This window comes from Lynx canadensis, chromosome B2 (genome assembly GCF_007474595.2).
Source record: "Lynx canadensis isolate LIC74 chromosome B2, mLynCan4.pri.v2, whole genome shotgun sequence".
NCBI lineage: Eukaryota > Metazoa > Chordata > Mammalia > Carnivora > Felidae > Lynx > Lynx canadensis.
The window spans coordinates 120,312,037-120,324,998 of record NC_044307.1 but is presented as its reverse complement, the minus strand read 5'-3'; the positions used below and the strand labels follow the sequence as shown (position 1 = coordinate 120,324,998).

Sequence of the window (12,962 nt, the reverse complement as noted above, 5' to 3'; positions counted from 1 at the left end):
CAGCTCTTGAAAGATCAATGCAAGGCTGGGGCGCCTGGGTGGCTTGGTCGGTTAAGCGTCCGACTTCGGCTCAGGTCATGATCTCACGGTCCGTGAGTTCAAGCCCCGCGTCGGGCTCTGTGCTGACAGCTCAGAGCCTGGAGCCTGTTTCAGATTCTGTGTCTCCCTCTCTTTGACCCTCCCCGTTCATGCTCTGTCTCAAAAATAAATAAATGTTAAAAAAAAAAAAAAAGAAAGAAAGAAAGAAAGATCAATGCAAGGCTAAGGAAGACGTCTCCAGGGCTGGCTCTGCCTGTCAGCATAGCTTGCATTCTGACCGCCATTGCCTCCTCTGTCTGCTTTACAGTTTTTTTACTGTGTTGAAATATCAACCCTGACTATTGAGCTGGAAATCAAGTGGTCACATGCTGAAGAGCACTTCATCAATGATAAATTTATTTTAGGTCATGAATGTTTAAATAGGGGAAATTTAAGAATGAATTCAGAATTACCGAATGATCGTTTAATTAATTATCATTTGTTTCTAAGAAATGAATGCGATCTCTCAAAATGTGCGGTAGGGTGGTGGGACGTATTCTTCAAATTAGTCAGGAAAAGCACGAAGGAATGAGTTTCTGGTCATCAGATTCATCCTTCCTGCTTGCTAGTTTAATTGGAAGTCTGACTCATCGAATATGTTACTAGATTTGAGACAGTCTGAGCTTGGTTACATCACAAACATCAAATGGCTTCACCATTCTATCTACTAGAGCAGGCAAACACCCTTTGACTCTCCCTTACTCATTTTTAATAACACTCTAAGCAAATCTGATTGCTTTCCACTCAACTTCCACGACTTATAAGCCCATAATAAATTCTAGCTAATTCAGATTAAAATTTAAAAATCACACCCAGTTCCATATTCTTTCAGTGGTGTCGAGGCCCAGGCCCTTGGGCCCTAGAGTGCGGAGGAGTGTATATCTACTTTTCACTCTTTCTTCCTCTCTCCTTTTCTGCCTCTGCTTTCACCCGCCCTCCAGAGTGGGGCAGCAATGGAATAAGGAGAATATTACTAATGGGACAAAAGCTGTCCTCACGCCTGGTAGGGTCACTGTCTTGGTGGACAATGCCCTGAATGTGCCAGGTACCTAAGTGGAGGCTGTGTGATGAGGTGTATACACGACTTCTTTTGGGGGGCCGGGGAGCCTGCCCGCCATCCGGTCCCCTGATATCGGTGAGCCACTCCCGTTGAACTTCCAACTCCTCCTTAGAGTCTGTCCATGAAGGGAAACCTTATAGACCTTTCTTTCTAGGGTCTCTCCATCCAGGGAACCACTCCATTGAAGAAGGTACTGGCAAGATGATTCAAACTGATTCCCTGTTTAGATCTGCTTATTCAGTAGCCCTGCTGACCTGCCCTGTCTTCATGTCAAGTAGGGGAAAGTAGAGTTGGAGGAAGATGGCTGTGAGGCAGACAGGCCAGCAGGAAAAGAGGCCTGTCTTGTCACCTACTCAGGTGGCACTGGTGCATGCCAGGGAGCAGAAGGTTGGACTGTGTCCTGCAGGGCTGCCTGAAGAACCCGCATACGCACTGCACAAGAGGGATGTTACTGGAAGCCTCACAACACCAGGGTCGTGAGCATGAAGCAAATGTGATGAGGAAACCAAATTCAGTGTAAAATTATTGTTCTCCTTTTCTTCTACTCAACCTGTTCCCTATGGAGTGGAGCAGAAAAGGAGGATGCGGTAAGGAATGAAAAATCAGATGCGTCCCATCCCTAAAACCAGGCTTTTTAAGTTCAGACTTGGCTAGCATCGGAAATAGCGAGGACAGGGATATTCAATTAGATACAGAGGATAGTTTTAAACTTGAGTTTAAAATTGGAGTCATTTAATTTTTAGAAATTGAATTCAATAAAATTGAATTTTTAACACTCACGAGTGACTGTAGAGATATGCCTGAGATTTAATGAAAGAATAAACAGGGAAGATTTGCTAGAGCCCATTTTAGAGACTGTGATTTGGGGAAAAATTAATTTCATGCTGCTTCTCATCCCAAAGATTTCCATAAGCAATTAAGACACATCTCTAAGAAATACTTGTTAAACACAAATTAATTATGTGATGAATCAAAATGAGAACTGATTCAGTTATTCATTAACTTGAAGGATTGCTTGGACTGGCAATTGAACATATGGATTTTGTAATCAATGCCAACCACTGTTCATTTACAGTTTAACCCTCTGACTCTGATTAGTGTTTGGTTACCTCTAGCCTCTAGTCCAAAGAGACAAGAGTACAAAACATTTCTCTCCCCTTCCTCTCATTAACAAATGTATGAATGTGAGCACTGGAAAGAACACAGAGGTCATTAATGCATCTTTCTCCCTGATAATGAGAATTGTCTCACACTTTCAGTCACTGGGGAGATGTTTATTTAATGACTTTTTATTTTAGGAATGTCTGAGAAGTCCAAAACTTTCAAACTGATTGTCAAGTGCAGAAAAGAGACTGAAAACTTTGTATGATGCAAGATAATCAAAAGTTTGCCTCCAAGTCCTGCCCTTGATGTTAGAAAATATAATCCCTGAAAAGCATTGATTGCCACTTACCCTTGATCGTTATCTGATGCATTCCCTCAAGATGGTCTTATGAGCAAGACAGGAAGACTCATACATGTGCAAGAATTGTAGATTTAGGAAATGCCTCTAATTTACATGACATCTCAGCTCTGGGCTAGTTGCTATTTATAGACTAACCCCAGATATGAGTGTATAAAATAACCTAGATTCTGCTAATAACTTTCAATGATATAGAAGAAAGAAAGAAAGAAAGAAAGAAAGAAAGAAAGAAAGAAAGAAAGAAAGAAAGAAAAGGAAGAAGGGAGGGAGGAAGGGAGGGAGGAAGGAAGGAAGGAAGAGAGAAAAAGAAAAAGGAAACTTGCATAAGAATTCTTTTTCTTAGTAGAAACTTCATATTTCTTTCTCTAGAAGGTTGATTTCTTGGACATCAGCTTCCATTGGATCATGTCAGATTTACTAACAGTCCTTATTACTTCATTGTCTTTATTTAGCTTAGAGTTGACCAAATGCTGCCCAGGTTTATTTGAGGGAGTAATAAAAGGCTTACCTGCTGAAAATACTATGTTTGCTATTAAAAATATCAGTGGGGAGCCCCTGAGTGCCTAAGTCGGTCAAGCAACTCTCGATTTTGGTTCAGGTCGTGATCTTGTGGTTCGTGAGTTCAAGTCCTGCATCAGGCTCTGTGCCGACAGTGTGAAACCTGCTTGGGATTCTTTCTCTCCCACTCGGTCTACCCCTACCCCCTCACTCTCTCTCAAAAATAAATAAACTTAAATTTTTTTTAAATAGTAATGGGTCAAGATAGTGGTTTCTAGAAATTTGGATCAGAAATAATAAAACTGGTTAAAAAATTTGGAGAACTAAACAGATTAATTACCAAATTTTAACTTTGCCAACTTAAGGTCATGATAAATAAGCAGCAATAGCACCAGGGACAACTTCCAGGTACTTTGCCATAATTTCATGTGAATAATGTTTTAATATCAAAAGCTGAAGAAGAATATAACCTAAGAATAAAGGACAGTCCTGTAAATTGAATAAAATTTCCATCATGCAACACATGTTCCATTGTTATTTTTTCTCATCTTTCTCCCCCCAGTGAGAGGTTTGCCAAAGTCCAGTGCTGTTCCCAGACTGGCATCTCCGGATAAGACAACACCAAAATGCATAACTGTTGAGAAATAACATTAGAGACATGTTTCCTTCTGTGTGGGGTCCCTGCACCTTCCAGAAACCTAGCCCTCACCTGATGACTGTGCTTCCCAGCAGGCAGGTGATGAGGTGGGTATCCTCCTTTGTTCGTCCTCGTGGTCCTAGAGCATTCTTTCTTCACCCTCCCTGAATACCCATCTCCTATGCTCTCCTCAGTATTGTCCAGCATGGACCCCAGGGTGCTCTTTCCTTATTTCACGTGAATGTTTAATACCCTGCACTCTCTCAGTCTCTCCAGCACTGCTCTCAATACATACAACATATAAAACATAAATACCTTGCTGTATTAGTGCTTGAGAAATAGTAATTCATAAATAACATAAAAACAAAAAAAAATAGAACTGTCATATAATTTAGCAATTCCCCTGGATATATACCCAAAAGAATTAAAAGCAGGATCTCAAAGAAAAAAAAAAGAAATATTAATTCCTATAATCATCAAAATTATCATATATATATCATATATATCATATATATGATATATATTATATTATATATTATATTATATATTATATATTATTATATATTATATTATTATACATTATATATTATTATAATATATTATTATATATATTATATATATCATATATATATTATATATATTATATGATTATATCATATATAATCATCCATGTGCTAAGCTGCCTCCGGGGTCCTGGAAATCCTCTCCATCCCACCTCAGTCTCCATCCCATCCAACTCACACCCTCATAGACGTTTCCAAATTAGGGCATCATGAAAAGGGGTGATTTTTTTTTTCTCTTTAAGCCGCAGGATACCGTCTGGCTCTCAGACTAGAAAACGCTTTCACAGAAACACTAACTTTGCCATTCAAATTTCCCCACAGGGCCTGAAGGGAGCCAAACCATGCCATAAGAGTCCCCTCCCATTCCAAAGCCTTTCTTGCCAGTGAGGCAGGGTACACACTAATAAGCAACCAGTGTAGACTCACTCCGCTTTGCCTGAGTACCAAACTTAATGACGGGGCTGGCTTAAGTGTCTGACTCTTGATTTAGGCTCAGGTCATGATCTCATGGTTTGTGGGATCGAGCTCCATGCGGGGCTCTGCACTGAGAGCACAGAGCCTGCTTGGGATTCTCTCTCTCCCTCTCTCCCTCTGCCCGTCCTCTGCTCACGCTCTCATGCTCTCTCTCTCTCTCTCTCTCTCTCTCTCTCTCTCAGAATAAAGAAACATTTTAAAACGTATAAAAAAACAAAACAAAACCCAAATGACATTCTTGGTTACAGAGGCATAGGTTCAGGCCATCTTAAAACAAGCAGTTCTTTTCTGTGTAGAGTCTGATCTGCCCACATCACCCACTGTTCAGAGGCCAGGAGAAGCACGTGCTCATATGCTCCCTAACTTCGTGGGCGTAAAGTACCGTGGCCGTGGCAGTAGCTTCTCCTTCTGATGCAGCCCCTAAGGGTGCATGCATGAATGGACACGTATGCACACAAGTGCACGCACATGCGTATGCACATATGTGTGCGGAAATGGCCCAGCCTTTGGGATCTCCCTGCGTGTCTTCAAGCAGAAATGCCACACATTCAGCCCCCGAGGCCCCTCTGTGCTCTCCCAGACCAGCAGATCCTTGCGGAGTAATTCTCTCTACTCCGTAGCCCAACAAGGAAAAGGAGACCTAACCCATCGGTTGGGTGGCCCGTGCTCCTCAAGACTGTGGAGGCCGTGAGAAACGAGGCCCAGACCAGAGGTGGCTGGGGAGATGCGACAACGAAGTTCGATCCTGGATGGGATCCTGGAAGAGGAAGTCATTAATGGAGACGCTGGTGGCATCCAGATAAAGGCTGGGGTTCGGTTAACTGTATTCTGCCAATGGCAGTTTCGAAACCGTGACAAAGGTCCTATGGCAATATGTTAACAATGGGGGAGACTGAGTGCATGGTATTCAGAAATTCTGTACTAGTTTTGTAACTTTCTGTAAACCTAAAATTACTCCAAAATAAATTTACTAAAAACAAAAACAAAACCAGGCATTATGGGTGGGAAGGCCCCCTCTACTGAGGGCAGGACTTCCGTGCTGGGAGGAAGTAGAATTACCCAGGAGAGACCCCACAGCAGCCGCTTGCCTGGGGACTGCTACTGATGCCTCCTAGGGCCTCTTCCACCACATTAGTTACAGTTTGAAGGGAAATACGTCGCTTAACTATGAAGGTTTAGGAGTTGCTTATTTAAACAACATCTTTTTTGGATCAGTGTCACCAGCTGGGACTTTGAAGGGAGAAGGAAAAACCTTTTCAATGTCCAAAGGATGCCATGCCATTTGAATTCCCAGAACTTTCTTCCTTCCCACTTTTAGGTGCAAAGATTGAGGTGTGTGCCCAAGCCAGAACAGCTGGCATTTCTGGCGTCTATCCATGGATCCCCTCAACTCCCGAGTTCTCCCAAACCTTTATTTTCCCCTCTGCAAAAAATAGGCTAATCTGATTTACAAACATTCTTTCCCCCTGGTTAAAACCCTAAAAAACTTCAACAGCATGGCAATGTTATGGTTAACAGATAATTAGGGATCCAATGATCTAGTATCTTCACTGTTATAAAATTCATCAGGAATCAACTACAATAGCCACACTTGCTCAGCATGGAAATCATCCAAGAAGAAAATTTAAATGTCTACTGGCATGTTTATAGAAGTTAAAAAAAATTTTTTTTGTAATGTGGCCCAAACATAACTGCTAATACATTATTGTATATGAAATAGATGTTTAAAGAACCTGCAGCAATAAAAAAAAAGTAGTCCCTAAAAGATACCAAGGCAGCTGCAAATTCGTTTCATTAGGTTAAGAAAAAATATAGCAAATATATATTTTCAAAAGATATTCTCCTAAAATAAAGCAAGGAAGCAAACAGACAAATCTAATTTCAATGTTCAGATAAGAATAGAGATATGTGTTAGAATATCAATTTTAGTATGTTTATTTCATCACAAACACTAAAATGATAAAGATAAATGCAAAGAAACCCCCCTCACAAACTGCCCATTAGATATAAAGTTGGACTTTGTAAAAGCATATAGAAATATGTGCTTTATATGTAAGTATATATAGAAATATACATATATGGGTGCCGTGTTACATCTACTGTTCTATAATCTGGGTCAGAGTGTTTTGCTTTTGTTTTGATTTTAATAAAAAAATATATTGTGCTTGTCTTTCCCTGTCAAGAGTTATACAAACAATGCCCTGGTCGTCCTTATTTCCTTGCCTGGCTCTTTTCTTAGGATTACTTTCTAGAAATGGAACTACAGAGTTAAGTGACATGTATGATTTAAATTTAATATAAATATTTTAGTTCACTTCAGAAAGGAGGAATTAAATTATATTTTTCCCAGATGTGTAGGAGCATGTTCAACTCTTATGAGGGTGCATAATTTCCCACACTCTAATTAACATTGGGTTTTATGGATCCTTCTAATATTTGCCAATTTGATATATGAAACTCTAATACATGTTTATTAGTATTTTAATTATATGTATATTTGGTATTTTAATGTATTCGTTAGTAATTTGTATTTTCCCTCTATAAAACTGTCTATTGACATGTTTAGTGTAGTATTTGTCTATGTCTTACTGTTTTGTAAAAGGTTTTTATGTTTTGAAAGTTATTAACCCTTCTTCATCATGTAAACTGCCAATAGTTTTTTCAGCATTGTCTTTTTTTCCTTAACGTGACTTTGTTTTCTTTTAAAGTTTAAAAAATCTTAAAGTAGTGCATGAATCCCTGTGGGTTTTCTGTTATTATTTCACCAATGAAAAATTATAAAAGCTTTGTTTTCTTTAATTTTTATAAATCTGATAGAAATCCATTTTGATTTTATGAAATACATGAAGCAGGATGCTGAACAATATTTTTATCAGAAAGTTAAATACCACGTCAACATTTCTTTTTTTTAATATAATTTTTAGTGTTTATTTATTTTTGAGAGAGAGAGAGAGACAGAGTGTAAGCAGAGGAAGGGCAGAAAGAGAGGGAGACAGAATACGAAGCAGGCTCCATGCTCTGAGCTGTCAGCATAGAGCCCAATGCAGGGCTCGAACCCACGAATCATGAAGATTATGACCTGAGCTGAAGTCGGTCACTTAACCGACTGAGCCACCCAGGCACATCAACATTTCTTGAATCCTTTTCCCATAAACACAGTGTTACTTCTTTTTATCATGGAAAACATATAAACTTTGGATACTGTTTAACAGAAAAAAAAATGACATAAATTTTCCTCCATGGTGATTGAAGGTAAAAAAATAAACCTCGTGATAAGAAAACTATCATATCAATAGATAATCACTATTGAAGAAATTGTGCCATCTGCTCATGATTATTCCCACATTTACATTATATGCCCCCAACATGTAAAATATGAGTCTTGTCCTGAGTTTGAAATAGCTCACGTATATTGTTGGGAGACATCTTAGAAGCTTCAGAAAACTGCCCTCCCACCCCCACCGCTCCAAGAAACAAGCTGTTCAAATGAAAACAAGTTAACCCAGTTCAATAAAAGACAGGAAATACAAGACACTAACAGGGAACATGGGACCAGGAAATCTTTCACAGTGAAAGAAAGGTAAGAAAGGAACGTGAGTCCTAGAAGACAAAAACAGCAACTGACAAAGCAGGGAACTGCACAGATTTAAGGACCCTTGTGCCAACCATTATTGAGTAAATACATTTCTATCAAATGCTTAAAGATGTTCATTTCACCAAGGAAGTAAAAGCCTATAGGGTATGCTACTAAAATTGAGGTACCATTTCTCCGCCATCATTTAAAATGTCATTTTAATGTGCTATAATCCACATTTATAATTATTAGGAAATTTGCAACACGTCACCAGATTGATGTCTTTTTTTCTCAAATTAACAATTTAGGTTAATTTAGAAATTAAATTTGTGGTCGATGAATGCTCTTTTGCTTATAATAAGTTTTTCCTGCTCTCCCAAACCAAGGGTAAAGTAAAGCATATATCAAAGAATTTAGAGCAGAGTTACAATAACCAACCCAATAAAATATCTCCTAACACATGAAGGTGTCATAAACCCCTAAAAAGAATCAGTGAATGAGTCAATTGCATGTGGTAATCATGAGACCAAAAATGCTATACTGTGCCAGGGTATCAGCTGTTTTTCTCCCTTTTAGCCGTCTTAGCCTCGCAAGTTCCTGATAATGATTTTGTTTTGTACTAATATTTTCAATTTCTTTAGTATGTTTTCTAGCCACAAGAAAAATATTACTAGATGTAATATTAAGAAAGCTAAATGTGAAAAATAACAGAAATTCTATCACTATCCAGAATTGATTTATAACAAGCTGGCAACCATGTATGGAACAGAGGGCACTTACTAATTCCTTCATCCCATCCTCAGAGGCACCCACTGTATACACTGTATACAAGAGGCAGGATCCAGGAGCTGCTGAAGCAAATTCCTGACACAGACACCATGCAGACATCCAGCATAATAGATTTCACTGCTGCACCAAGTTTTCCTTTGGGAAAAGCAGCAAAACAAAGCCAAAAACAAACAAAACAAAAGCAAAAACAAAAACAAACACAAGACAACAACCATGTGAAAGCTAACCACAGAGAAATTTTTGACAAGTTGGGAGTGAGCAGAAAACTTTCTTTTTTTTTTTTTTTTTTATATATGAAATTTATTGACAAATTGGTTTCCATACAACACCCAGTGGTCATCCCAAAAGGTGCCCTCCTCAATACCCATCACCCACCCTCCCCTCCCTCCCACCCCCCATCAACCCTCAGTTTGTTCTCAGTTTTTAAGAGTCTCTTATGCTTTGGCTCTCTCCCACTCTAAAAACTTTCTAAGGAAAAGAGGAAAGAATTTTTTTTTTAAAAGGTGTTTTCAGGCTACGAAGGGAAGAATCAATGAAATAAAAGAGCAAAAGGGAGGGAGGGAAGTGTGTGCAGAAAAGGAGGTATGGTGAGCTCTGTAGCCGTTAACAAATGGGATTTGACATTTACCAGTCATGCAAATTGTTTTTTGGGAAATGATAAGGAAGTGCACCATTAATACTGGAAAGCGTTGGTTTATCCTGTTAAATTTGAAGAGTAAATGGTTTTCTCTTCATTAATAGTCTTACCTGCTTTTTACCAACTCATGTCATATGGAAATAGTAAAGATTGAACTTCGTCAGTCCAAATGCTTACATTTGTTCAGAGAACAAATTCATGGTTGCTGAACTCTCCTCGAAAACCCAACCACTCATGATAATTTTTAAGGCCTTCCTGAACCATGGGTAAAATAAAGCATAAATCAAAGGGTTCATGGCTGAATTATAATAAGCACACCAACAGCAAATCTCATAGATGTAGGCAGGGGTTATGAAGCCCATATAAGCATCAATTAATGAGTCAATACTGTACGGTAACCATGAAATCATAAATGCTACCACAGTGATACCCAGGGTTTTTGCTGCTTTTCGCTCTCTCTTGGCCACTCTGGATTTGTAACTAGCTGAGGACAATTCTATTTTGCCCCCAGTATCTTCAATCTTTTTAGCCTGTTGTCTAGCCACAAGAAAAATATTGCTATAGAGAATTATCATAACGAGGGTAGGTATAAAGAAGGATAGAAAATCTATCAACACCCAGTTTTGATTTACAACGGTCTGACAACCTCCTACGCAGTTGACGGCACGAGATAATTCCTCCAGCCCATCATCATAGGCACCTGTGTAGAACACGGCACCACTGTATACAAGGGGCAGGATCCAAGAGATGCCGATGCATGTCCCCGACACGGACACCGTGAACTTGGTAGGATAGACCAGAGGCTCAGTAACAGCGATGTACCTGTCGATGGAGATGAAGCACAGGTGGAAGAGGGAAGAGTAACAAAATGCCACATCACAGCACGTGTGGAAGGTACAGAAACTCGGCCCAAAGTACCAGCAGCTCTCCACAGACCTGACCATGCTGAAGGGCATGACAGTCACCCCCACCAGAAAGTCAGCACAGGCCAGAGAGGCGATGAGAAAATTGGTTGGCGAGTGCAGCTGCTTGAAATGCAGGATTGAAATCACCACCAGGAGGTTTCCAAAAACGGCCAGCACAGCCCCCAAGCTGAACAGTGTGTAGAGAATGAGCCGGGGTCCGGGCGAGTAGGGGGCTTTCACGCAGGATCCGGTCACGTTCTGGTAGCAGAGCTGCTCGGATGCAGAGGGGGACGAGTTGGTGCTCATGGTGCATGTGGAGATGTAAATACGCCAGGTTGTCTAAAGAAATTATCAGATACTATTACTAATGTTTTTCCTCTTTCCACTTATTATAAATCTTAAATGCTTTCTATATGACAAACTAAAATTGAACAAAATTATATTGTAGGGGCACGTGGGTGACTCAGTCGGTTGAGCGTCCACCTCTTGATTTTGTCCAGTCGTTGTCTGGCATTTCCTAAGTTTGAGCCCTGCGTCCCCTGCTTGGGGTTCTCTCTCGATCCCCCTCTCTCTGCTATTTCCCCACTCAGGCTTGCTCATGCTCTTTGTCTCAAAATAAATAGACATTTAAAAATTATATTGTATAAGGTTAGTGGTGTTAATTTCAACTAAATAATGCCTGGTTTCTTTAACTTGATAAAATTCCCTTTTATTCATAAAAAATATGGTTTTCTTTTTACCTCTAGTGTTCTTCTTTGCAACAGCTGCTGATATGGGATGTAACTGTGGAGTTGAAGGATCACCTCCTCTTTATCTCTGTGTTATCTGACCTGTGTTACTAAGACATGCAGTCCTTCCACATAAATAGATGCTATCAATGGGGAAATCCCTGCATGGAATCCCTATAGTATAAGGTGTGAACTTGGAAGATTATTTTCAACAGTGATGATTAGGAAAGGTATTCTTTAAAACAACTCTTAACATTAAATTAGCTTAGTCATCACGCTTCTTGGGTCAAAGATATCTTTTTTCTTAGACTTGAATCTTTCCCCTATTGTCAGTCCTGATGAGGTACCTCTTTGGATTTTTGTACAGAGACACAATATGGTGTAAATAGTGAGAGTTAATACTTGGCTTTTTCTCTCTTGGCAGGAGCCATTCTTGTATCTGCACTGGCTACCAAGAAACAAAAAAGGTAACATGCATTAAGGACGGCTTGAGATTGGTGAAATACATCACACACAAGCATTAAAGAACAGCATGGTATTTAGACACACCAGCACTTCTGAGGTACTATGACTATCAGTGCTGGTAGAAAGGAGATCGGTTCTCTGCTCAGACATTGTCACTGGAAGCATATCTGTGATGTCTCTGTCCACGTGATAAATGGGCAGTGAGCCCTCTGACTACACACATTTGTGGTTCTAACTGATAGAACTTCGGTTCCTATGCTGAATGAATTCAAATAAGGAATAATGACCAGAAAGTTGGAAAATGGGAACACAATTCCTTGGTAATTTCCTAGCCCTGCAATGTTGAACTCCACAGAGCACTACTCAGACTTCTCGAAGAAATGTTCAAGACTCTTGCCGCTGCAGGGCTGTGACCTACACGTGTGAACTTGCTTTTCAAATTATAAAGTGCCACAGGTATTATTATTAATCCATCTGTCCATCTGCTTCCTAATCTAGAAAATTAGATTCTTTCTAATATTATTTCTAATATTTCCTGAGAATCTGGTTTTGTAAAATAATAATTGTTTCCATAGGCAAAGGTCTAGGCCAGGCTTTCTCAATTTCAGCACTGTTGACATTTGAGATCAGATAACTCTGATGTAAGGATCTGTCCTGTACATTGAACAGGATTTAGCAGCGTCCCTGCTACTAGATGCTGGTAGATTTCAGTAAAATTTCCCCAAGAGCATAAATCAAAAATGTCTTCAGACATTGACAAGTGTCCTCTGGAAGATAAATATCTCAATGACCTGTCTATTGAGAAACATTATTCTAGGCAAAAAATAATGATACATGATGCACACATTTAGGACAGAGAAATAACTTTATATCTCCCTTCATATTCTGAGATATATTCATTCATTCATTAATCAACTCAATATATATTTGTTGAGTGCCAGGAGTTGGGTGAAAAGCAATGAACAAAGGAATAAACAAAAAATCTGGGTACACATGATCCCTGTCTCATGAAGTTTGCAATCTTGAGCCGGAAACAAACCTTAAGCAAGTAAACAAATAAATGGATATATGAATACAAATTGTGAAAAGTAG

At 39.4% G+C, this 12,962-nt stretch overlaps 1 protein-coding gene across 1 annotated transcript; it reads right to left on the bottom strand.

The window, feature by feature from the left end:
- Positions 1-9,945: 9,945 nt before the first annotated feature.
- LOC115513431 (trace amine-associated receptor 6) lies at positions 9,946-10,983 on the bottom strand. Its single transcript, XM_030314616.1, has one exon. It carries the CDS (start codon positions 10,981-10,983, stop codon positions 9,946-9,948), a length of 1,038 nt encoding a protein of 345 aa, XP_030170476.1.
- Between the last annotated feature and the right edge of the window lie 1,979 nt (positions 10,984-12,962).

Excerpts from the sequence above, each read along its gene's own strand:
- LOC115513431 (XM_030314616.1), bottom strand. The coding sequence starts at position 10,983 with ATGAGCACCAACTCGTCCCCCTCTGCATCCGAGCAGCTCTGCTACCAG.